The 25,030-nt window shown below is 39.9% G+C and overlaps 2 protein-coding genes across 4 annotated transcripts in view; one reads left to right on the top strand and one right to left on the bottom strand.

The window, feature by feature from the left end:
* NFKB1 (nuclear factor kappa B subunit 1) overlaps positions 1-12,578 on the bottom strand; it is a 64,673-nt gene extending 52,095 nt beyond the window's left edge. The window contains exons 1-2 of one of the 2 annotated variants that reach the window (XM_057417967.1): positions 12,420-12,578; positions 570-622 (exon numbers count right to left, since the gene is read on the bottom strand). In XM_057417967.1, coding sequence (XP_057273950.1) covers positions 570-614 — 45 coding nt within the window. In that variant the 5' untranslated portion in view covers positions 615-622; positions 12,420-12,578. The remainder of the gene's footprint in view (positions 1-569; positions 623-12,419) is intronic. The other variant, XM_057417965.1, reaches the window with a different exon arrangement.
* Positions 12,579-12,948: 370 nt separating this feature from the next.
* SLC39A8 (solute carrier family 39 member 8) overlaps positions 12,949-25,030 on the top strand; it is a 60,382-nt gene continuing 48,300 nt past the window's right edge. Inside the window, exons 1-2 of one of the 2 annotated variants that reach the window (XM_057417978.1) lie at positions 12,949-13,332; positions 17,870-18,074. In XM_057417978.1, coding sequence (XP_057273961.1) covers positions 17,985-18,074 — 90 coding nt within the window. In that variant the 5' untranslated portion in view covers positions 12,949-13,332; positions 17,870-17,984. Of the gene's footprint in view, positions 13,333-17,866; positions 18,075-25,030 lie in introns of both variants that reach the window. The other variant, XM_057417977.1, reaches the window with a different exon arrangement.

Below are 25,030 nucleotides of genomic sequence, written 5' to 3'. Positions count from 1 at the left end.
TTTCTTTTTGGAAATTGAGCAGAAATTATCTCAAACTTTTCATTCAAGCACCAATTTCATAATTCAAATGCATCATGAAATGACCTAATAGATCAGGAGGAGCTTCTGAAGAGCTTGACCTTCTGATCTGTGTGAGCAAATGAACATTTCAGTCATCAGTGTCAATGAGAATTTCACAAAAAAAATCACACAAAGGGGCCTTTTAGGGCCTAAGGGGCTTTATTTTCAGATAGAATATAAAGAAACAACAGAATAAATTTCAGAGCAAGTGTCACAGACAAGCAGGGCATAAAAATTAGTATTTTTTCAATTGCTTCTTTCAGCAGGCCTAGCTTTCCTTTTCATTTCAGCATTTCACCAGTGGCAAAGCAAGCTGCAGTTGACATAAAAATGCCTTAGAGAAAAAAAAAAACCTAGATTTCCCCAAACCTCATTTCTGCCAGTAAACTACAATGCTTTTATGTCTCCACGTTGTAAAGCTTAGGAAATGACAGGACAATAAGAGAGGAATCCAGAACAGAGAGCTAGAAGAAAACACAAGGATACTGAAAATACACAAACCCACTTACCTGGGGATCAGACACTCCCATAATATAGGAATCTTCTCCTGCCATTTTAATTCCTGAAACATAAAAAATATGATCAGAACACTCTTTATTATTTTTTCCTTTTTTTTTTTTTTTTTTACCCAATGTACACCAGTATCTTTAGATTAGACATTATGAAAAAAATTCTTCACTATGAAGGTGCTGAAGCCCTGGCACAGGTTGCCCGGAGAAGCTGTGGCTGCCCCATCCCTGGCAGCGTTCAAGGCCAGGTCGCATGGGGTTTTGAGTAACTTGGTCTAGTGGAAGGTGTCCCTGCCCACAGCAGGGGGCTGGAACTGGATGATCTTTAAGGTCCCTTCCAACTCAAACCATTCTGTGATTCTATGAATTAAAAGCCCCATCTCTGACCCTTATTTTACTCATGGTAACAATTTCTAAATTACTCTTCAGTTCTTTATAATTTGCAAAAGGCAAGCTAAGGACAGGAGAGGCTACAGCTAGGATTTTCCATTGCCTGCTCCCAAAGCAACTAAAAATTACAGCCAAAGTCCTGAAGTAACAATTTCTTAAAATCAGGAATTAATTTGTTTCTGTCTTTGCTCTGCCATTAGACTTTCAGCAAAGCCATTACCATGGCTTAGCAAATGCATGTCTCTGTGTTTTTATACACTAAAAAGACTGAGCATTCATGAATGAACGCTAACAGTTTTCTTGTGAAGTAATAGTAAATGAAAGATAAAGATGTCCAAGAAAAGAGCATCCAGTATTTTTTCTTTAAATAAAAACAGCTATCAAACATTGACTAATTACGTACACCTTTATTTCCAGAGTTCCGCAAGTGCTTGGCACCCACAACAACTCAGTGCTGACAATGACAATTATGGAGGTACAGCATATCTAACCCTCTCTCACAAGTCTACATGTAAATGCTGAACACTGGGAAACTTTTGCCAGTAGCAGAGGCTGGAAATTTTGTTAGGAATTTATTAGGTCTACTATAAAAGATTAGTGTTATTTCCTTTCATGTTGATGTTATTGAAAGAATTATAATTTCACTTATGTCGATCTTACTAAAAAAGGTTCGCCAAGGGAACATCGGGAAGTAACTGTAGTGACTATTTCAAGAAACTCTTATCTGCATTCAGGCAGATACTTTAAGTAAGGTTAATATCTAATAGAAGAGAGAAACATGTCACTGGCCCTCACATTCCACCACAATACAATGAACATGAGCCATGTTTTCCAGCAAAGTGAACAGTGAAAACTGAGAGTGGCAAGTCATCAGCAAACCGATAAAGAAAAACTGAGTCACAGCGTAACTTCTACAGGAACTAGAAAGGCAAATAGTAAAAAGAAACTTGGAATACTCAGATACTTCACTTTAACAGAAGCTTAACTCAGCCTGCTAACAAGTGCCAAAGACAACAGATAACCATCCATCCCACACAAGTAGAAAATGAAAGAAAACCTAAAATGGAGAAACAGGAGACACAACACCCAGAGAGCTTCCAGGAAAAAGAGGTCCATGAGGGTAAAGTTATTTCTAAACCTAGAAAATAAAAACATTCACCTGTTTTAATTCAATTTTAGAGAAAAATATTGACTGGGTAATATTTATTTGAAGTATTTGAGTAAATAGAAAATAATTGGTTACAGCCAAAAATAAGTAAACAAGATAACAAGCATCCACCCATGCTGTACCTCAAGCCATCCGTGATCTATTTCATCACCTAGTATATATATATATATATATATATATATATATATATATATATATATCTCAGGACTTCAGCAATATTAAAAAATGCCAGTCAGTCACATTATCTCTCAGGCATATTCTACAAAGCATTAGTTTAGTCAATAATTTGCTATTGTTATTATCAATCTTTACGGGAAAAAAGTCAACGTACAAGGCATAACAAAACCTTGAGCATATAACAAACTTTACTAAGATGTTTTTATTTGCCATTCTGTTCCATAGAAAGAAAATAACCTTCATCACCAATTGACAGGTTACTGAAATAACTGCAATTTAGTTTTTGGCAAGTGCTTCCCAGTTAAAGATGTAGATATTACAGAAAGCAATCTGAAGACCTCAGCAGCCAGTATTTTCTTAGGAGGCATCAGAAAATACCCATCCTGCTGAGGCATACCGATTTGCACTCACAAGTAACCGTGAGTGCAAATGCCAGATTTCTTCTGCAGAAGCAGAATAAAAACTGGTCCTAAAAGCCTTGATTTGTGATGTCTCATATTTAATCACTTATTATTTCACGAGTCACATGTACAAAACTGTGTTCCAAAGTCCCTGAAGCACCCAGATGTGACACGGTAAATGTGTTTCTGCAGAAAAACCAAACAAACAGAAAGTCCAAAGAGCTAATATGAATAGCATCTGCCCACCTGCCTGTTTGCCAAACCTATGCTTCCTTGCAAAACTTTCAAACAAAGCATCTCACAGCTTTTTCTAGAAGTCCAACAGGATAAATCTAACACCAAGTTCTACTCTTCATCCTATTCCAGTTTCTTGGACTGGATGACAGTCAGTGCAGCAGAACTCTGTGGGACGGGGGTAGCTCTCACACCTGCTATGCTTCCCAGTCACGTATACAGTTCTACAACACAACTTCAACACACTGCAAAAACACCAGAGAGGCAATATTTCTGAAAACTTTTCATTTCAAGTACTTTGAAATAAGAATTAGAATCTATCCTGAAGTAACACTGATGTCTATCTGAATCAGCTCTTCAGTTTCACCTGATCAAAACTGTAATTTCTGTCCACTGCATCAGCCAGAAAGCCGATGTCATAACAGCGAAACAGCAGTTATTAAAAATGAACGTTGCACTCAGAAGCAGCAAGGTGACTACTGACATACTACTCAGTTGCTGTAGGTGCATGCTAATGAATTTCTAACCAGGTATTAAACACAATTTCACTCACACCAAAACCACAGGTGTCTCTTACTTGACATCTTTTGTGCTCAACAGTCAGCTGCAGTGTTTGGGGGAAAGATTAAAGACATTTTCTCAGGCTTGAATGCTAAGCCAGTTTATTATAAACACACGATAATTTAGATGTGCAAACATATGCCTTTGTAAACTGACACTTGATTGCCTTTTCAGGGCCTAGACAAAAATTAACCCAGCTGTTTAATATGACCCCTCTAAGTGAAAACTGAAAACACTCTTGGTTTCACTGTATGTTTTGTCCCCTTTCAAAACCAATAAAATGTTCTGGGAACCCTACCTCCAAAATAGAATTGTCTCCTTAGGACTTACTTAGTTTACAAAACCCAAAGTGTCCTCCTGTTAGGAGAAAACTGAGGCAAATCCAGAGAATGAATAACATGATCAAAACCTAAAAAGACATCTGTAGAAAAACAGACCCTACCACATGATTTTTAATTGGCCTCTTCCCTTATTATTGCTTGAGTTTCTAAGCACCTTTTCTATATGCATTAAGTGTTAAGATTAGCATCTACCACAAGTAGCTTTGTTCATTCTCTCCTTACACAAGCTGTATTTTGGAGCAGAAATTGTTTTTATCCATGCTATATTTGCTGCTATATGCATCTTAGAGAAATCAAGTCAAAAGCACCTCTCACTTGACTGGGTTAAAATTGCTTTGTGGGGATTGGAACTGGATGATCTTCAGGTCCTTTCAAACCCTAACCATTCTATGATTCTATAATTGTGGAAGTTTGTGTTACTACATATGTCTGCTTCCCACATAACCTCCAATTCCCACAAACAGTACTGCAAACCTGCATCTACAGTAAAAAATAGCCCTACACCTGCAGACCACAATCAACCACGACAGTGTTCACCCTGGAGATTGTCTAAAGTCTTCCAGATAATGGGCACAGAACACTAGACATTTCAATTCACTGTATCTTTTAGTGTGAAAATTCAAAGGTAGGTGAAGGAAAGTCATTTAGCTCTTAGTGCAATAACGTAAAAACCAGCCTAACTTGTCCAAAACCACACAGCTGTGCCTACTGAGGGACTGTGTGTCTGCATGATGCTTGTATGTATGCAGTATTCCTTTCTTCACACAGCGGGCCAGCTGCCATTGTGAAAAAGGTAAAAAATAAAAAAGAAGAAAAAGGGAGAAAAAGAAAAAAAAAATCAGATCTATGCATATATGTATATTGCACACGATGGGGTTGCACCAACCAATCAAGGTTGGTTGCATTACCACTGCTCCTTAATACCCAAATAATACCACATACAAATAGGCACAGCTGGAAGAACATGAGTTCATTTACTGTATTCTGAGTATTTGTTCTAAAGCTTCCAACAGTTCATGCATTTAAAACAGAAACAACATAATTAATGCAGGCACACTCCCATCCAGGAACAAGAACTCTCATTTCTGTTTATCTTGATCATTTGATTTCAGATTTCACCTTTCAAGGCTAAGATTCAGAAAGCAAGCCTCAGTGCAAGAAATGCAACTATTACACTTCAGCTGACTTGACATACATACTGAAAGCACAGTTCTTCCTGTGAGTTTTTTAGCAGTGTTTTTTCTCTTTAACTTGGCTTTCACTGGAATTTAGCTATTAAAAATAAACCTCTTTAACTGGACACTGAATGAAAGCAATGGAATTCACTGTGATTATGCTCTTAGCCTGTTTATTTTACTTATTAAAAACAGAGAAGAATAAGGATGAAAGGCAAAGACATTTGTGTGTTATATATTGTAAGGGTTTTGTTACATCAGGGCTATAAGACATGGCAGACTACCTGACTGCAGAGAACTATGTTTTCAGGGTCAGCACCAAGTTCTCTGAAATCCTGTAGCAGCTATGAAATATCAAGGTAGAAACAGAAACTGTTGCATTTACAGTCTCTACAAAGCATTTTACCTGGTTTTCTTTATTATTACTATCTACTTTTAGTGGCAACTAGCCATCCTTGAGCCTCACTTTTCTACCCTTTGCAAAACATAATCTGTATCTGTATAGAGACAACTGCTACACAGATCAGAATTTCCCACACATAGATGCTGGGAAATGTATTGTGCAATAGACATTGCGAGTTGCTGGGTCAGGGCTGGAGGCAGGAGAAGAGCTGCCGAGACATTTTTGGCTAGAGGACAGAATTGGCTGCTCTGACACAACAGAGAGATGATCCAAGTTGTTTAGGCTCCAGCCTTCATCACTGCAGTGCCTCTGAAGTCAGGATGTTCCCCATTCCTTTCACTGCCTAGCCTTTTCACCTCAGCTCTGCACACCTCCTCTCCAACTTCATCCTTCATTTCTCTTATAGCCCAATTATTTTCCAAAAATACTGGGAGTACAGCTCCAGGGCAAAAACCTTTTGGTGTAGAATATATTCTTAGAGAAGCACATGGAGGGGAAAAAAGGAAGTCTGAGAACTGCTACTTTCTAACTCTGCACAAAATAGCAAGCCACATGTATACACAGGCTTTGGTCTTACGGCACTTCAGAGGACACTGATGTTGGGTCATGAACCGATAGAAGTTACGTGGATAACCCTTAAAGTATGCATGTCCTTCTAACCACTTTAATTTTTGAAGTCTCAATAAGATTGTTTTCTGAAGAAAAATAAATCTTATTTTTGTTAAAAGCAATGTAAACAACACTGGGAATATTGCACAGGCAAGATTCCAAACAGTTGCTGGCATTTTGAACACATACTGTCCAAACCTGCTTAAAGCAGGTCTACACAATTAAACTCTGAAAGGTGTTAGCTACCAGCACCTTGTACTTCCACTGCTGTTGCCACTAATGAAGCTGCTGCAGAAGAAAGCTTTCTGGAGAAGGATATTAGGGAAAGGGGAAGGAAAGACATCCCCCTCCCAAATACTAACCAAGCAAAATCTTAACACAGAAGAGGTTTTACTAATGGTTACTTTATTTATATTGTTCCCAACTACTATTTCAATTGCATCCATTTTAATAAATTATACTTGTTTCTGAAGTCACACACATTTTTCTTTTTAAAATAAAAGAAAAAGATGTGCTGCAGAGAGAAAATCCCTAGATCATCCAAAATAAGAGGTGATAAACAGTTATAGTATTTCAAAATACACAAAGTGAACAGAACCAAAATATTAAGGGAACTTCATGCATGCTTTCACTCACACTATTGGCACAGATCTCTAGCACAAACAGGAAAGAAAAAGCATTTTAAAAACCATGAGAGGTGATTGCTAACTCACTCAAGCTGACAAGGAGCCCCATTAACTATGTTTTTTTTTTTAAGGGAATTTTAACTTGGTAATGAAACTGACTTGACATTTGAAGTTTGCCTTTAAATGTTAACAGTCCTTATTTTTCCTCCATCTATGACTTCAATGCCTAGGGATGTAGGGGGATGTTGTTCTAAGGGAACTGTATTCTCATTATAAAACTCAACAATGCTTAATTTCCGCAAAAGCGGCATACGGAAGTCATATTTTTTACTTTCCTTCAGCTACCAGAGACGTGTAATCTCTGAATAAAGATTTGAGTATAATTTCTCAAGTATACAAGTGAGAAAAGGTTTGTCCAGAGATGAATTGTTAAAGAAGATACTACTTCCTTCTGCAGACTTGTTCTCAGACTGCTGCACCTGCAATAACACTACATAACCCCAAATGACACTGTTTTGTTTTTCCTAATACAACAACAGAAATTGTCTCTTCTTGTTATTAATGAAGTCTGCTTATTATTTCCTGTTGGGTGGGACCTAGGAGTTTTTTCTGTGCATTTTTAAGATTAGAAAACTTTTTAAGTTAAAATTTTTATATATTTTCAGTCATGAGCGGATGCATTACTGGACAACAGTATATAAACTACAAGACGTTTAGGAAATGAAAAAAAGTATTAAAAAGACTGCAGAATTGTGATGCTCTGAATCAGAATTTCTGGGTGCAGAATTATGGTAGGAAATCTAGGCTCAAATTTATTACACCAGAAAACTATAACTTTGAAGAAAAAGTCATATCATGAGGAAATTCACTTGGTAAAGAGTAATTGAACTACCTGAATGGTCATTTCATTAAATATCTTTACAAACACAATTTTTGGGTGCTTTATTCCTTCTCCAAATGTCAAAGTAGTGAACTAATATTACAAGAGGAAATACTACAATGCCATAAAGACATCATAAACAGTTTTTCCAAGATATCGCTGGAATCAAATGTTTTTGTTAAAACACATTCAAAGCAACTTAAACCAAAGGAATAAACAGTATTCAAATAGATAGCAAACATACTCCTGTATGTGAATAATACAAAGTGCACGTAAAACCACTGAGGTTCAACACAGCAGAACAACTCCAGTAACTACACTGTATTTAGCACAGAGTGGTAATGCTACTTGAACTAACCTGAGTATCATGTTAAAACGCTTTTTCCTACAGATAAAAGAACTACTGAATGTTCTTTAGAAATAGTTCTAGTTCATACAAAGTTGTTCATCAAAGTAAAATTTTAACTTAAAAAGCCACACATACCCATTCTGTAAGACTCAGGTATAATGAATCATCAGTATTAAACAGCAAACCTTTTCCTTTTGAGGAGGGGCGGGGGAGGTGGGGAAGAACAGTTTCTGAGAAGCCAAGTAACAAGCAAACCCAAGATTTCAGAAGCCCAGTTCACATAAGGTTTGCTGTATCATCAGGTACTTCCACATGGGATCTGGGGTCTTACTGAAGACAACAGTCCCTCACTTCATGAACAACGGCAGCAGAAGAGGACTCATAAAACAGCAAGGGCTGTTACCATCACAAATACAAAAGTGAGCTAAGGGGTTCTCAGTGTCCTTTTGGTTTTGAACAGCCACTGAGAGCAACATGACAGAAATGGTCAGTTAAATAATACCAGTAAGTGGAACCAAACAAGTAGAAACCAAGTCTAGCACCATTGCAGTCACATCCTAGGATTCAAATCTACAGGTGCAAAGCGGTTACTAAGGCTTTTTTAAAAAAACCCATAAACAGTAAATAGTACAATTTCCACAGCCTATTTTCTCCAGTAACCTAACCCACCAAGACTCAAAAAACATCTGCTCACTCTGTTTTTACTTAATCTCTGTGCTAAAATCTGTCCATAAGTGTTTAAACAGATAGAAATATGACCTTTAAAAGAAACAAAGAAAACAAACAAAAAACCCCAATACCACATAACTCAGACCTGCTTTGCTCTTGATTCATCTGTAACAGTAGTTTGCTTGAAGGATGCAATGAGATACAGGAGATTTCAGTTTAGCTAATTCTGCATTTTAAATTAAGAAAAAATTGTATCTGGCAGTGCTTTTCAAAATAACATAAAAGTTGAAAGGGGGGAAAATTGCTAGTAGCAGCAACAGTAGCTTCCTCCCCACACATGGCCTGTCAGCTCCACCTAAATCCTGAACAAAGGATTTCACCTGGAGACTAGAACAATTTGAAACATCTCTTAAGGCTTGACTTCTGAAACAGTCAACAGTGCTTTGGCAAAATATATGTTTAAATGAAAGCACTGAAGACGACTCACTGAATTAGTTCTATGCTCAAACTTAGTGCCTGACTGACCTAAGGGCACAGCAAATGACAACCATAATTTATGACCTTATCAACATAGAACTTAGGAAAGATCACAGCTTATTTAAAGGACATCATCAAATTACAACTTCCACCTCTAAAATACCTGTGTCGGAGCTAAAAGTGACCAAGACCAGGAGTTTATAACAAGAATGTTTGCCTGAAATTCTCATTATAAAGCATCCTCTTCACTTTATAATAGCTGTGTTATTTTGTGTCTGCCAATCAAAGAAAAGCTACCAACATGCTGGGAAAAAAAAGTTTCACTCTACAATTTCCATTAGTTGCTTAGGGAAGTGAGTAACATTTTTCTTTAAGACTAACACTTCTGAATTTAGAGTTGGCAAACATTTACAGCACTGAAAGACCAGATGATTTTAACAAATAGATTTTGTAGTCTCTGAAAACACAGAATAGTTAACCAGAATCTCCAAAGGCTGCAGAGTTTGCTCATCACTAGCTACATCAGAAAGCCAACTGTAAGTTAGTAAAAAAAAAAAAAAAAAAAATGTATTTCACTATACCTTTGCAACTTCAAAACAACATTCTGTATTCACTTAACTTTTGAGTGAGACCCAAACCCTAACTTTTCTAGTCACCACAGAGTATCCTTGACAGTGAAGGTCTTGAAACTTGGTTCCTGTCCATCCGCACTCTGCAATGAAACGCTCTATGACATGAATTCCTCGCCACTTACTCCTGGAGTTTGCATGCATTTACGTGACAGCGGCAAGGGAAGATTTTGGGAAAAGGCAGTGATGAAAAGAAGAGCACTGTTTTCATGAAAACACAAAAATCTATTAGTTAGCAAATTTGCTTCAGTGACATTTATTTGTAGCTATCCATTACTGAATTCACATAATGCTATCTCAATGAAAAAAAAAATTAAATTTGTTATTAAAACTTGTTTTAAAAGTCAAATACGTAGTAAATGAGAAGCAATTAAATTACTGTTTTTCAATAAATGAAGCAGCAAATTTTTGAATGTGGGTATAAATGAAGTATCACAGCATGCTTTCTACCCTCTTGCCCTCGGCCAAAATTTCCTTGTTTTCTCTTCCACAACACTTATTTTCCCCCCCCAGCACAATCTTCTGATTTCAAAATATACACCACAAAAACATTGCCAAGGTGCTGACTGAACTAACTGAACACAGGTACGAAGTTTATCTCCTACAACACTTTCCTTTAAAAAAAACACACACATGACAAAGTGATACAAAGCTGTGCTCAGTTTTTACAACCTTAGCTCTACTTAAAGTATATTCATTACTTGCATGAGAAAATAAACTCCTTCTTTTATGACTCTAACACTGATTGACATATCTTTCTTTAAAAAAGGGACAAAGGGTGGAAAGAAAAAGGCTTTTCCCCTTCTGTTCAGTATTTCAGATTACGTTATTTAAGAGATCTTGTACATTTCAGCACCGAGTTTCCCTGAAATCTCCACACACTGGTAGATCCTGACAGTAATACTTCAGCGTAACTCTCAGTTAAATTCTTAAGCCAGGGAAGTTTACTGAACAGAGGATCTACATCTGGATAGTTACGGGCTGCTTTTTCCTCTTTCGTTTTCTCAATTAGACTGCAGTCTTTCCTGTAGATTACAAAACATCGCAGACAGGATGACGTCTTAGAATGACATCTTGTTTAACACTTTCCTAGAAGGGGCAGCTATGTTCTATTCTGAAAAAAATCAAAAATGCTTTGGCTGAAATACTATTTCAAAAGTATACTTTGCAGTACATAGCACACAGACTCTGGATGTCAATAAAAACAAAATGCTGTATTTTCAACCCTGTTCTGTTAGCTTGACAGTGATGGTGTAAGCACCTTACAGCATGTAAGAGCATGGCAGAGAATTCATCTGCTTGGTACTAATTTTCCCTGTGAACAAAATAAATGAAGAGGGTACTGTGGAAGCACTGAACATACCAAATACAATCATCACTTTAAAACCATTAAAAATAATCTGTATTTTCTTTGACATTTTATTCTTTAGCAAAGATTTTGGAACAGGAAGCTGAAATGAAGCAGATGATCCCTTGCCTACAAAGACTTATTCTGCAAATGCTTTCAGGCACTCACGTTTACTTATTTAAATGAAATTACATAGCAGTGCACTCCATTATTGTAATTGCCAAATAACACACAGCTCATCTGTACTACAGTTCAGAAATTACAGCCCATTTTATGTTTATATAAAATAACTTTATAGTGCTTCCTTATCAGTTACCCTTAAAGCAGAAAGAGTCAATAGGTAAACAAATAATTGCAATGATAAAAAGCTGCATATTCTTGGGTTTAAGGTCAAATCTAACAGAGCAATCAGTCTAATAATATTCCTTGCCATGATGAAAATGTGAAGTTCTCACTACTTAGTACGAAGTTACCCTTAAAAATCTCACTATTTACTACCTTTAAAGTAGCCTTTACTTATACTACTTGTGACACTCCGCAAGCCTCACCCAAGACAAGGGCACCCAAAGCTGGCAGTAGCAAAGGCAGCTCCGCATGGTAACCCCCCTGTATTTTCAAGGCCAGCGGACGACTACGCAACAGCAGACACTCCAAACCGTGTCTCGCGTTAAGCACAGATGTCATCTGCGAAACCACTAGCGTGAGAAGCAGCACCCCCTTTGCCTACGAGCACCGTAGCAAAGCTGGGGTTTCAAAGTTCTTTCGCTTTACATGACAGCCCTTCACAGACACCCCTTCGTAGTTAGGAAGTCTCCTCACGCAGCAGCAGAAAAGCCTATTACGTGCTTAAAACAGATAAATCACAGAAAAGGCGTGAGGCATTTCCTGCACCAACAGGGCAACGAGGCGGAATCGCCCTTTCCAGAAACTCGGCGCCGGGAAGAAACGGTGTCCGCTTCTCGGCTTCCACAGTCACCCCGCCGGCAGGGCCGGTACCAGCACGACACACAGAGCCCCGCAACCACCCCAGTCCCGCCACACGGCAACGACCGCCTGCTTGCCTTCCCTTCCACCCCCTGCACTCGCGGCAGCCGCCCCGGCAAGCGCACGCGAATCCCCCGGCGGCCGGAGCTCGGTCCACACCCTGGCCGAGGTCATGGCTGAGCGGCTGCCCGGCGCCACACTTTCGGGCGGTAAATCTCTCCTCCGGGGGGGGCACCGAGCTCCCCAGAGCGCTCCCCCCGACCCAGCTCAGGCAGGACGCAGTTGCTCGCTCCCACCCCACACTCGCTCCATGTCGGGCCGCGGCGGCACAGAACGGAGGGAGCGCAGCCAGCAGCAAAGAAACCGAGGTGAGGGCAAGGCGAGGAAGCAGGCAGAGAACGCCGGGGTCAGGGGCTGCCTGAGGCTCACCCGGGGCAAGGCAGGGCTGGCGACGCCTCGTCCTCGTCTGCCGCCAGTGGGTCCCTCGGCGCCGCGCGTCTCTCAGCGCCGCGCCATGTAACCGGCGTGACGCCGCCGGCGCCGCCCGCGCCCTAGCTCCGCGCGGACTTTCCCTCCTCCCTCTCTTCTTCGTCCGCTCCCTCCCTCCACTCCCTCCCGTCTGCCCGGCCTACCGCGAGCCCGTTGGCGAGGGCAGCCGAGCGGCACCGGCCTGGCCCCCGGCCCACCGCACTTCCTGGCTGGAAATTCCCGTTGACGTTCCGGCAGCGCGGGAGGGGCGGGAGCGGGCACCCGATGGGGGGCAGAGAGGGAGAGAGTGGAGGGGCAGCTCCGAGCACCGTCGGACGGCCCCTCACCTCACGGCTGAGGAGAAACCCGCTGCGGGAGAGTGGGGAGAGGCAGCGGCGAAGCGAGCGGGGCAGCGCGGAGCCAAGGAAAGGCCGGGCTGCCACCCAACCCCCGAGATGAAATCCCTCTCTCCCCCAGGGACAGGCCCTCCCGCCTGGAGGGAGCCGCGTGAATATGTGAGCCTTTTCATCCTAAAGGAATTACCACCGCCCCAGGAATAATCCTGTTGTTGTACATGTTGCTTGGCTCACAGCGATGTTTTTGGGGTTCTTCTGTGGAGTCAGGCCCGACCGGGTGGCTGCCGAAGTTTTTTTTGTCGGTTGATACCTAGAAAGTTATGAAGGGAAGAGACTGCATAGAGTTAATTTAAGCCACCTATGTAGTGCCTGACTGTTGGCTATCGTTCACGGGCGCTTCACAAAAGGAGGTTACTGATTGACCTGATGCCTGAGAACAGCACTGAGCAGCCAGCATAGGCTACACAGCACCATTTTTCCTCTGGATTTATACAGCTGCTGGCAGAGCAGACTCCCAGGTTGGTTTAACTTTTTTTAAATAGCGCCAGCCATCAGTAATACACTGGTCTTCTTAGTACTGGAACTGAAGTCTGTAGTATAGAATCAAAATGGTTTGGGTTGGAAGGGACCTTAAAGATCGTCTAATTCCAAGCCCTCTGCCATGGGCAGGGGCACCTTCTACTAGACCAGGTTGCTCTATGTAATTAAGTATAACCTTTAAACTTTCTTCTTAAAATGCCAACATTCCTATGCGTCTGTATAGTAACCAAGTTTCCCAGATACATCTAGCCAAGGCTGAAGGAAGTCAGCTAGTGCCATGTTTAATTGGCAAAAATACTACACAAAGCATTGAAGTTCAAACATCTTTATGCTGAGTCTTAAACGTCTACTTCGTTAAGGGTGAAGAGCACCTCAAATCAGCAGCCAGCGTGGCTCACCTAATGTGTGTTAGCCCAGAAAGTCAGCAGCACACCTGAAAATAACCTGTGGGAGATTTTGTTATGCCATGAAGACCACATGAGGTGGAACTTCAGGAAGTATTTATCTCAGAGTGGAAGGACACTAACAAAAATCATAATTTATAAGGGGGATTAAAAGCCCCCATTTAGGAGTTAAATTATACAACTACTGCTTCTTTTATTGACATAAGGCACTGTAGAGCAAAACTTAATTCAAAAGAAATAGGGTAAAATCATAACCCACCTGTTGACTGGAACAAGAAGGAATGGGTATTTTTATCAGGGAAGTATTACAACCTTATCTTTAACATTGTATTGATAGTCATGTCACAGAGGGAGACTGTGCTGCTGCACACTTCCAGTCTATCCAGATGGTAAACAATTTCATTACTGGAAAGGGAGTAGATTCAGACGTTAACGCTTTATGCCCTGTGTCTGGGTTGGGACAGAGATGCACTCATTTAAAATTAGAGCTGAGACTACAGAAGGATTTTTCTGTCTCTTAATAAAGAGAACTGAAATCTCATACAGATTACACATACATATGTATGAGGAGACAAGTCATTTCCTTTATTTGAATTGCCACTTATGCTCTGTGATGCACTTCTGAAAGTGCATTTCCCATTCTCTTCCCAATCCAAATTGGGGATTGAGATTGACTGACCCAGCATTTCTGAATAAAACATGTTTTCCCTTATTACATTGGAGTGTTTTCTGGACATTCAAGATTCTATGTTAGTCTTTCCCGTGGAACCAAGTGCACTGAAGTAAGCAGAGCAAAAGCAAGGAGAGAACTGGGCCCCAAAGCCCTTTAAGAAGGAAGTTTAGATGGATTTAGCATACACAAAGTTTCAGAATACAATTCATTTGAAATGAAAGGTGCCATGTCATGGCAAGCCAAAGGTGTGCTCACAGGGCAAAACCTGTATGAACAAGTACCAGGAAATCAGACAAGGTGGAAAAGTTCCAAAGCTTAAGAAGACTTACCTGGTGGATTTATTTTAAAAGGACGCATCAAGTACCCAGTCTCAGCTTTTCCTATGACATCCTTATCAGCTTCTACAAACATCTAGATGTTAAAAGAAAAGCCTCTTCTAAATTATATTTAAAGCATAAACTTGTCTTTCTTATAACTTAACACCATGGCAGAAATGTTATTTCTGCTGAAACTCATGATAATGCCAGGCTGTTTGGTAAAATTATATTTACAGGACACTCTAGATAAATGAACTGCATTAAAGCACAGGCTTCTTACCTGAAGAGCCAAATGAACAATTATTTCTCTAATCCTGTTCCCAATCATTAGAGAAATTAGGCAGATAGTATAGACTCAGGTGTGAATGATTTGCACTGAAAAATTGGGTGCCTCTTTCCTGGGTAACACACATTTGCACTGTTACCTCTAGATACTTCAGTACCTGGACAACATCAGCTCACAAAGAAAGAGTGGGTGATTAAAGCTGGATGTGAAGGAACAAATGCTGATGTTGTTGAGCTAGAGTAGACCATGTGAAATGTTTCCAGCCTCGTTATAGTCTCTGGTAGCTGGAAGGTGCATCAGAGGAAAGGCTTTCTAGTTGTGCACTTACCCAAGTTGTTTCACCTTAGTAGGTTGTGTGTGTTGTAAGTTTTCTAATATGTAAATGCAACCTAAGAGCTGTGTCTGTTATGAGCTAGGTTTACTCTGGGAGGACAGGTGCCTTTCTGAGGGATAGGAATCTCTTTCTAATTAATGCCTTATTTCTTTATCATGCCTGTAAATACTGATTTGCCTCAGTAGCCAGTGATTGTCTTGCACACACTCCAGTCCTCATGTAAGTTATCAATGTTTAGCCAACATTTGCTGTTTGCATTGCCATTATTTCCTGTAACTTGAATCCACCAGGAAAATAACAAAATAATGAGCTCTAAAAAAAACAAAACTGTATTTTTAAGATGATGCCATCATTCTGAGACAAAATGTGTTGAGCTCTAATGAAGTAGACAATAGAAACCGTATAAAAAGATCTCTAAGTATTTAAAGTACATATGCAAATTCAACCTTTGAACTGTAGCTAGAACTGTAGCTTTTGAACTGTAGCTAGAGCAGGGTCTAGAGTTCAATGATGCTGCTGAATCCCCATGTTGCAGCATCCATGAGAAGTACTTTCTGTCATTTTTTGCTGTTTTCTGGTGAGTGGTGGTCTGGCCTCATTTCATTCTTTATCTCATCAGGGCTTAGATGGACACAGCAATGCCCTACAACTCTCAGAATAGGGTGGCGTCTCCTATGGTTATACAGATCACATCCTAAATGTACCATTCACTTGCTTCCTACAGAACCACAAATCAGGTATGAGACCTCATATTACTACCAAAGTGGTTCAGACCTGTGACTGCGCTAAAACACTAAATTTCTAGCGGATTGGGTAAAAGTGCCAGAGCTAAAGCAGGAGAAGATATCAGTAGTGAATAGATGTTTGGGGGAATAAATTTAGTGGACTTAAGTAAGAGAACCATGAGGTTGTAAACATGGCTGGTGTGTATAATTAATAGAGAAAGGGGAACCTCTGAAGAGAGCTAGAAGTAAACAAGAAAAGGAAGACTAAAGGCAAAAAAAAACCCAAACAACAAATAAACACCAAAAACCCAAAAGCAAACCAGAAGTTATCATGAAACCTTGAATAGCGTATAACTGAGGGTAAGCACTAATCTGAATAGGAGTGTGGGTGAACCTACATTTCTGTGTGATAGCTGACATTTGTGCCTAGATAGCTGTAAATAACAGGTTAGCTTAGCTCTACATTCCAAGTGGGGAGAAGATCTGAATGGATGGAAGGCAGTTTATTAGATTCCCTTTTCTATTTTTTCTCTTCCAACATCCTATAGTTTTCTTGCATTAATAGCTGATAGTTATGAGTCTCCTTTTATCTCTTTTTCCACGAAGTAAGCCTGCCAATTAATTTAGAAAATAAATCCATGCATAAACACTCACATTAGGTATTACGATAGCAACTTTAGCTCTGACATCATCTGATTTGTTCTCAAATATGACTGCTCAACATTAACTGTTACAGCTATGATATTGTATAGGGTGTCACTAACTTAAAGACATGGACAGAACCAAGCAGAGAAGGCAATTTTATGTGTATCATTTTTGGAATGGTTAGCCTAGCCTCCGCTCAGTTTGGCTGTGTAATGCCAGGCCTCCTTCTGTCCTTTTTCTTTCATACTGGCAGATAGCAAGGAGCATTTCACAACAAACCTCTCAGTTGCACCGAAAATTTTGGTTTATATATTGCGTGAACTTACTGCGAGGGAGCTGCTTTCAAGGAAGAGAAGTTGTTCCCTGCATAGTTTGCCTGAGCCTCGAAGCGGCTTCATGCAGAAGATAGGGACTGCTCTATCTAAGCTGGTCATATTTACAGAATCTATAAGACCATTAGTGGTGTGTAATGCTACAATGTGAAGGACATGTACCGTAGAGCCATAAGCAAACTGCTACATTAAGTAGTCACAGATAAGAGTTCTGCTTTCTGGTAGTAAAACTAATAATCTACCAGTCAGTTCTTTGAAATCTGGACCTAGTACAGACTATGAGTCATTCATTCTTCTAATGTTCAACTACCTAACACCTTGACCAGCCACTGGAGGCAGAGGTGTGGGGTTTTGCTATTTGAGTTCAGTGACAGCAGGTACTTGCTTAATACTGTACTATGGTCAGTGTTTCATATATGAATGGATTGGTTTCTCTTCATGGTCTTTTGCATATCTGAATGATATGTATTTACAACTTTTATCTGATTATAACCACCAGAATCCAGTTCAGGGTCCCATTTTTTTCCCAAGAGACGCACATTCTTCCCATTACATGGCTGCCATTTTAGCACCCTGACCATGTTTCACCCAGTTAGCTCAAGCAAATGAGCAGCTCTTTCATTCTTGTTGTCCTTGTCACTTTGTTTTGTTCATAGTCACTTTCATTAAGTATATGCTCAGCTCAATTTATGAGGTCATTTTGTGTTAGGTGTACTGAGTAGGACCAATATTAACAGTTTATAGAAAGCAAAATATAGCTAACTTGGTTTTATATATCTGCTGGTTTATGCCACAGCAGCTCCTTAAGGACCCAGTTGAGGAAAGTGATTCCAGACAGCTAAGAAATGTACAAATATATGGGAAAGAGATTTCCTCTGCCACGGAACTTTCAACATCTAAATATATAATGAGAAATGGATTATGAAAGCATGAAGTGGCATGCTCATTGCTGTTTGAACTCACACAGTGATTCATTTAAGTCTTCTGCTCAACTGCTGGTAGAAGTAAGTTCTGATTTCCTGAGCTTGTTTCTGTTGCAAGTTCTAAGCCTTTACCATCATTTATGATATTCTTAAAATTCCTGGAATCTCTGGATAGGTGGCTATTTTCTCACAGGTTTTGATGAAAACTTAAAACTCATGTTTAAAAAACCCAGAAGTATCAATGTTCAAAAAGTAACTTTTAAATTGATGCAATTATTTTACGCGTATCCTGTGGATTTAGGGGACTCTATTTATGAGCTTGTAATGATGGGGGTTAACAACAGTGAGTGGTGACCTAAGACATATCACTAGCATAGTGGATCATGCTGTGTAAAAATACAAGATTATAAAAAAATATTTGGAGGGCACTACAAGAGGCAAATTGTCTGTATGGATTTGGTTTCATGAAAGCTTGTGTTCTCAACCTTTGCTGCAGAGCTGTGAGGGCTAGAAACTTCCAGGAAAGTATTCTGTACTTAAAGCTGTAACATCAGAAACAGTACAGGTGCTGTCTAAGATTGTGATAAGATGCAACAGGCTGTTGAAAAGCAAGAGAGGATGTCATGACAAGGAAAAGAGACCTGTGACAGAGCAGGGTTTTGGAAAAAGAGAGGGACCTCAGTCTGTTTGTTGCTCTACACGAGAAAAGCAATGAGTGATAGTAGTGGAGGAAGCAGGATGTTCTTATCCTAGTTTCTTTCTCAGTTCCCCTCTTGATTTACTGATTGGAAGCTGAGGCTGGGTGGTAACAGGGCAGTCATGTTCTTTCTCTGCCCCATGTAAGAGCACAGTGCAGACGTTTTTCAGCTATAAATATCCCAGCACTGAAGCCAGAACTAATATGACTATGCAGTTCTGTTACTATTCCCAAGCATGTTGTCTTGGATGCTGTCATGCTTACAAGGCCTGCCTTGCTCTTAAGGCTAAGGATCCCCATATAGTGCTGTAACTCATTAGGTACATGTACAGGCTTGGGGTCTCTGCACTGCTGAGACCTGACCTGAAAGTGCACGTGACTTTTGACACCTGAGGGTAGGGAAATGGAATTGCAACATCTTCAAATGCTGCTGTTTACCTAGACGTCCAAATAAGAATATGCGACTCCTGTTTAAGCCCTTGGGTGTATTTACAACAGCTCTTCCCAGCTTTAAGCATTGTGCTGCCAAAATTGGCTGCACCCAAAGACACTCCCTTAGCATAGTGAGAACACAGTGCTGCTTGTATTCAGATCAGCAGCAAACTCTTGTTGACCTAGCTGGGTGTAGGGCTGGTGGCTGAGGGAGGATCCCTGCCTTCTCTACAGACTTGGAAAGTGTTCTGACAGCATGTTTGTGTGGTTGCAGATAGTAAGCTGAACAGCATCTGCAAAAACAAGTGTTTTCTTGAAGCAAGCTTTAGCTTTGCAAGCTATATACTGGTCTCATAGAAGGTAAGGAGGGTGTCATGGTGACTTTATGAATGCTTCTGAGTAGATCCAGCTGAGTCTGTTGTAGTTCTGACAGTGATCTAGACAGGTTAGTATGGTGTTCACGTGACAAAAATGCTATTCTTATTCTAAGGATACAGAACAAAAGCCTAAAAAAGTTAAGATCGAAAATGCCAATGTTAGGATGAATCTGAAACACTGAGAATCTTATTTTCCCTACAGTTCTTATCATTAGGTAGATGGATATACCCACACTTACCACTCAGGATAAGTGTGTCCCAAGCTTGAACAACGCATAGGGCCCTGGAGCCCACTGTGGCTTGCTCCATCGCTTGAGAATACTTGGAGGAGATGGTTGTGCCATTAGAAGAAACTCATCTGTCATTGGATGGTACTACAGGACCTGCCTGACTAGAAAAGTTGGACACACTGGTATAGTACTTGCTGTTCTCAAAACATTTGCCGGTGTTGACTTCAATTGCACATGTGAGTGTTATTAGTATTTCTGCAATCAGACTTGGTGTCCAAGTCCTAGAAGACTGGCAACACTTACTACCTGTGAAAATTTTAGGTTAAGTGATGTGACTAGCATCACACAGGAATTCTGGCACAGAAGAGGGGACATTGCAGCTCACTAGATTAAGGATATGATACTGTCTTTTCAACCAGTTACCTGTTTGTTATAATCCTCCAGCTTTTGTCAGGAAATTCATGGAGGACCTATGGAGAGGAGTCTCTTTAACATGCTGTTCTTCTCTAGAGAGCAGCCCCAACCTAACAAGTCAGCTTGATACAGATGCCTTGGAGTGGGAACTTTCATACAAAGCAAAGAAATTTTGCTAAAGTTATGAACTGAAAATAATCTCCTCTTAGAAAGAGGTTCTCATCAATAGATTAATAGGTGAGTAATATAGTCAGCCCCATTCATAATATAAAGACAAATATGTGGTTAGAGCAAAAGTCACAGAATCTGGCTTCTCTGTTGACTTCCAGTACAACTTTCAGAGAAGAAAAACTGTGACCATTTATGTTAAAGGGTGAATAAAGAGTGGTAAGAGCTAAAATAAAGGTAATAGCCAGTGACCAATTCTTGTTTAGTATTGCATGTAGCCCTTAAATTATTTTCCACTTTGCAAACAAACAAGGAGCATGTCAAGCAAACAGGTTTCCACATCCTGGGTTTGCTGACTTGGATAGCAAAACACTTTTGTTTTGGTCCTTCACCGACATGCAGTAGTGGAATTTTTCTGGTTTCATTAAACACCTGTGGTGTGACACATTAAAACTGGGTAACTACTAAAAGTCAGTCTCCTGATGTGCCAATAGTTTCTCTAAGCTGTGCCTTTAGTAGAGCAGCTTTAAAACCTTGAAAGAGTCTTAGATAAACTTGAAACTGAAAGAGAGCAGGCCAGATTTAATCAAAGTATGTATGACTCATTTTCCACTCTTTATCAATATTTTTTGTGACAACGTCACATCAGCAGCATCTGTAGCTGAAAAATACTGTCTTGCAGAAAAATACTGACTTTCTGAAAATGGAGTTAGTGATTCCCACTCTAGCAGATGATCTGCATACGAACAGCACAAGTTGAAACAGAAATGCTAAGCAGGAAAACCTGAAAATGGGACTACTGAGCTATAAAACTCTTGGCACCTTTTATCACAATGACCTACATAAAAAGTCCACCCCCACTAACTTTCATCCAATATGACTTGAAACTGTCAGGCACCATTGCATCTCAGGCATTTATTAGGTCTTTGATGTTACTGAAATTGAAGAATTCTCCTCATCCTCACCATTGTTTAGAAGAAAAAATATTTCTGAAGTCATTGATGGATTTTCCCCAATGTGTAGTATATGCATGACTACTTTCTTCTCATAAAATACTGTAAAGTCATCAAATAATCAAGTAGCACCACAAATGAGGATGCTGTCGTCTCAAACTGACAGGAGCCTCATGGTTTTCTGAGAATTCCAGCAGCGTTTCTCAGACTGTGATTCATGTCTTTAACAGAACAGGTCAGAGATCTCAGTAGAGAAGCCTGATCGCATGCAGCACATGCCCAAACATGTTACAGTTCTTTACCGAGGGGCCAAGACCAACCACAAGTGTTTCTGTTTTGTCACCTCATTCCTTAACAGAAAAAAAAGGCTATTGAGATTTATTATGTTTGTTATTAAGTTCTCTTAATAGCTATGCAAAGTACCTCTTTTCCATGCATGTATCAAAGCCATATCATCATGAAAAAAGTCATTCTAGCGCCTTTTAATTCATGTATGTGCTGCTGTGCCAAGACTTCTATAAGGGCCTGAGCTAGACACTTTTTAGAAAATATGCAATCAACTGACTACTTTGCCAAATTCTCACAGTCCATTTCTACAAAGGAAGGCTTCCACTGATTTCAAATTCTAAATCTTTTCCACTTTGGCTTGCATGGAAACACTTGAAAGGTGTGTTAAAGGACAGACACACCAGAAATAAAATCCGAGTGGTGTATACAGTGAAGTCACATCTCATTAATGGAGACCACCCAAAACTTATTCCTGCCCTGAAATCTACAGAAGAAAGACATACTCTGTTTTTAACATCTAGCTTAAAAAACACTCGGCTATTTGTACAATCTCCAAAATTCCCAGCTTTGGTAATATTCACATGTAGGATGTTTGTTAGGCAAGTACTTCTGAGCTGTGAACAGCAGCTCTGGAATCTCCAGACTTGCTGGAATAGATTAAAAAAAAAAACTGGGCAGCATGTCAGACTTCCTACATCAATCTAAACTTGTTTAATGAAGACTGGAGATAAAAAAATACAGAGGAAATTCTGAGTAAATGGAGTTGCTATTTATCAGTGTCTGTCTTGGCTGCACAAGAAGGGAGAGAATCTTGACACAGAGCAAACAAGAAAAAAGCCCCAGTGGATTTCCATCTAATCCACTGCATTAAACACAAGCCCACACAGACAACTGGGTACATTGCTCTGCTTGCCACTGTGTAAAGGCTTCCCACAGCAGAATTAAAGGCCAAAGAAATGTAGTACGAACAGAAGGCCATAGAGCTAAGGAAATTACTCTTAAAATAACAGCTTTCTAAAAATTAAAGAGACTACCATGGAGAAGAGACAGCATGCTTGGGGATACCAGTAAAGGCAGATTGGCACTCGAGTTGCCTGATGGAGATCTCATCACCTGACAGGAGGCTACATCAGTCATATGACAGGGAGCCTGAAGAGCCTGTTTGGGTTTTTTTTGTTATTGTGTTTGGGTTTTTTTGTTTTTCCTCAAGACCTGTAAATGCATTTTTTTTTCCGAGGAGAGGTGTGGTGTAATGAGAAATCTTTTGCAAAGCCTTTCTGTTTCTGAAGAACTCTGTGATTCTGTGTAAAGGAATGTATTTAAGCTTCTGAGGGATTTAGGGCTAGGCTATGTGGAGAGGATGCTAAATTGTGAGCCTGTCTCCTAGAAAAGATCATCTCTACCCTGTGAGTGGTTTGGGTTTATTTTTTTTTTGGTCTGTGTCTCAACAGGATTCACCAGAAGTGAAGAACTGACAAGAAACATAGGAAGCTTGTGACAGGGAAAAGCCTCAGCCTAGAAAAGGAGTAGGGCAATTGAACTAAGTGAGCCTTACAGGATATTTATTTGGTGATAGCAGGAGCAATGTGATGCAGAGTGATGTGATAATCTGCTTGTTGGGGCCAACAGATAACTGACTTTGGGAATCTGGAAAAGACTACATTATGAGTTGTCAGGGTTCAAAGACGGGGAGTCTTGTTTCCAGCTATATGGACAGGCTTTTGAGAAATGCTAGAGAGGAACTGACTCTTGTGGTAAAACGGGTAACAGTGACACAGGGAGGTTCTGCAGTCAGATTTAGGCTGTGACGTGAAAAACCAGAAAGCAGAACCTCCATACATCATTTTCTGGAATGTGCTTGATACCGCATACAGTGCCAGTCAGATTTGCAGAGCTAGCTTCAATATCCAGCTGTGAAAATGACATCAGAAGGGAAGTTTGAAATTCATCAGGAAGTAGCCATGTAAAGTGAGAGGTTATAGCAAGTGTATGCGACACCATGCCTAAGTATCCTGGTCCTGCAATTGCTTCAGCTGAGAACCTGTACAATGTCTTCCTTGCCACAGAAACCAATATGCCAGAAGCTAACAGATTTTGATCTTTCATTTGCTGTGGGGTCAGGACACTATAGGATGTAATTCATTAGCTACAAATTGGGCTGTAGCCAGCATTGTACCACTGTGTTTCTTTCGTAAGTTTATACAGAGAGACTCCTAAGCTTTTACTTTAGGAAGATGGAGGCCACGGAGTTGTTCCTTTATATCTCTTCCATGTAAGTTGCTCTGGTTTCAGCTATATGATCTGAAATGGATCTTTATTATCATTTGGTGAACAGTGACTTGGAGGGGGAAGAATAAAAGATGGTATTGTGCAGTTTAAGGTACTCAATGGTGTATTTGAATAAGGTATAGGCTTTGGTACATGAAATAAGGATATACAGCCTACCTGAGTGCTGACATTCTTGTGTCTGTCTCTGATACCACAACCATAATAATCTTTATATAATTACTGATAAAAATTGCACCTTAACAGTATTGAACTCATTAAGTAACTTAGAAAGGATTACATTGAAATTTAGTTTGGTTTTACTAGCTCCAACCCTGTGGCAACCAGGCTAAACCTGGGCAATTCAACAGAGAATCAACCCTGCTATTTCTAGTGTCTTCACCAGTACATATTTTCCAGGTTTTACCACTAATCTGGATTTCTCACTGTCTTCACCAGGAATCACAATCCATAAAACTAAGTTTTATAGTTTTAACTGATTTTTTTTTTTAATGCCTATTTTACCTCTTGCCACTTGCCACAATGTTAAAAAAGAAAAAGCCAAATAAAAAACCCCAAAGTAGAGTGATATACTTTAAAAGGAAAACTGTCCTGCTTGTAGACATCAGAATAAGCCTCTGTAACTGTCGAAAATCCAACCCTAAATTATGTTCTGAAGAAACAGAACACATGTCCTTCCCCTCCCACCAACATGCCCTTAAGAGCCTTAGCTCTACTTTCTTAGACCAGAACTTCACCTAATTCCTGGGGAGGGGGAATTTTTGGAAATGAAAATATTTTGCATCTTAGAATTTTGACAACCAGAGAGGGAATGCTTCTTTCTTCTCTTGATTCTGACTGTCCTCCCATCATCTATTTCACAAGACAGGTTGTTCTTTTGTTTTTTGTTTTGTTTTCTTTTTTTAAACAAAAGTGTTTCCAAGAGGGAACCGGGAAGAAAAAGTACGTGTAGAGCTACTGCCACCTACAGTCTGGCTGAGAAAATGCCAGCTTTGGGGGAAAACACAGGCGTAGTAATAATTTGGTTTAAAGTGTCCACCCAGAGAACATTTCAGTATAATTTATAATATTTATATTATAAAAAAAATTATAATAAATTACATTTAGGATTCATGTAAGAATCCTTAAATGCCTTTATGAAGATCTTAATCAGCTCCTATTTGCTTAGCCTTTATTATGGGATAGATGATTT

Source organism: Pezoporus wallicus, unplaced genomic scaffold (genome assembly GCF_028554395.1).
Source record: "Pezoporus wallicus isolate ANWC-B61680 ecotype Strahan unplaced genomic scaffold, APGP_CSIRO_Pwel_v1 contig_6999, whole genome shotgun sequence".
In the NCBI taxonomy this organism is placed as follows: domain Eukaryota; kingdom Metazoa; phylum Chordata; class Aves; order Psittaciformes; family Psittacidae; genus Pezoporus; species Pezoporus wallicus.
The sequence above is the reverse complement of the archived record's forward strand: the minus strand, read 5'-3'. Positions and strand labels throughout refer to the sequence as shown.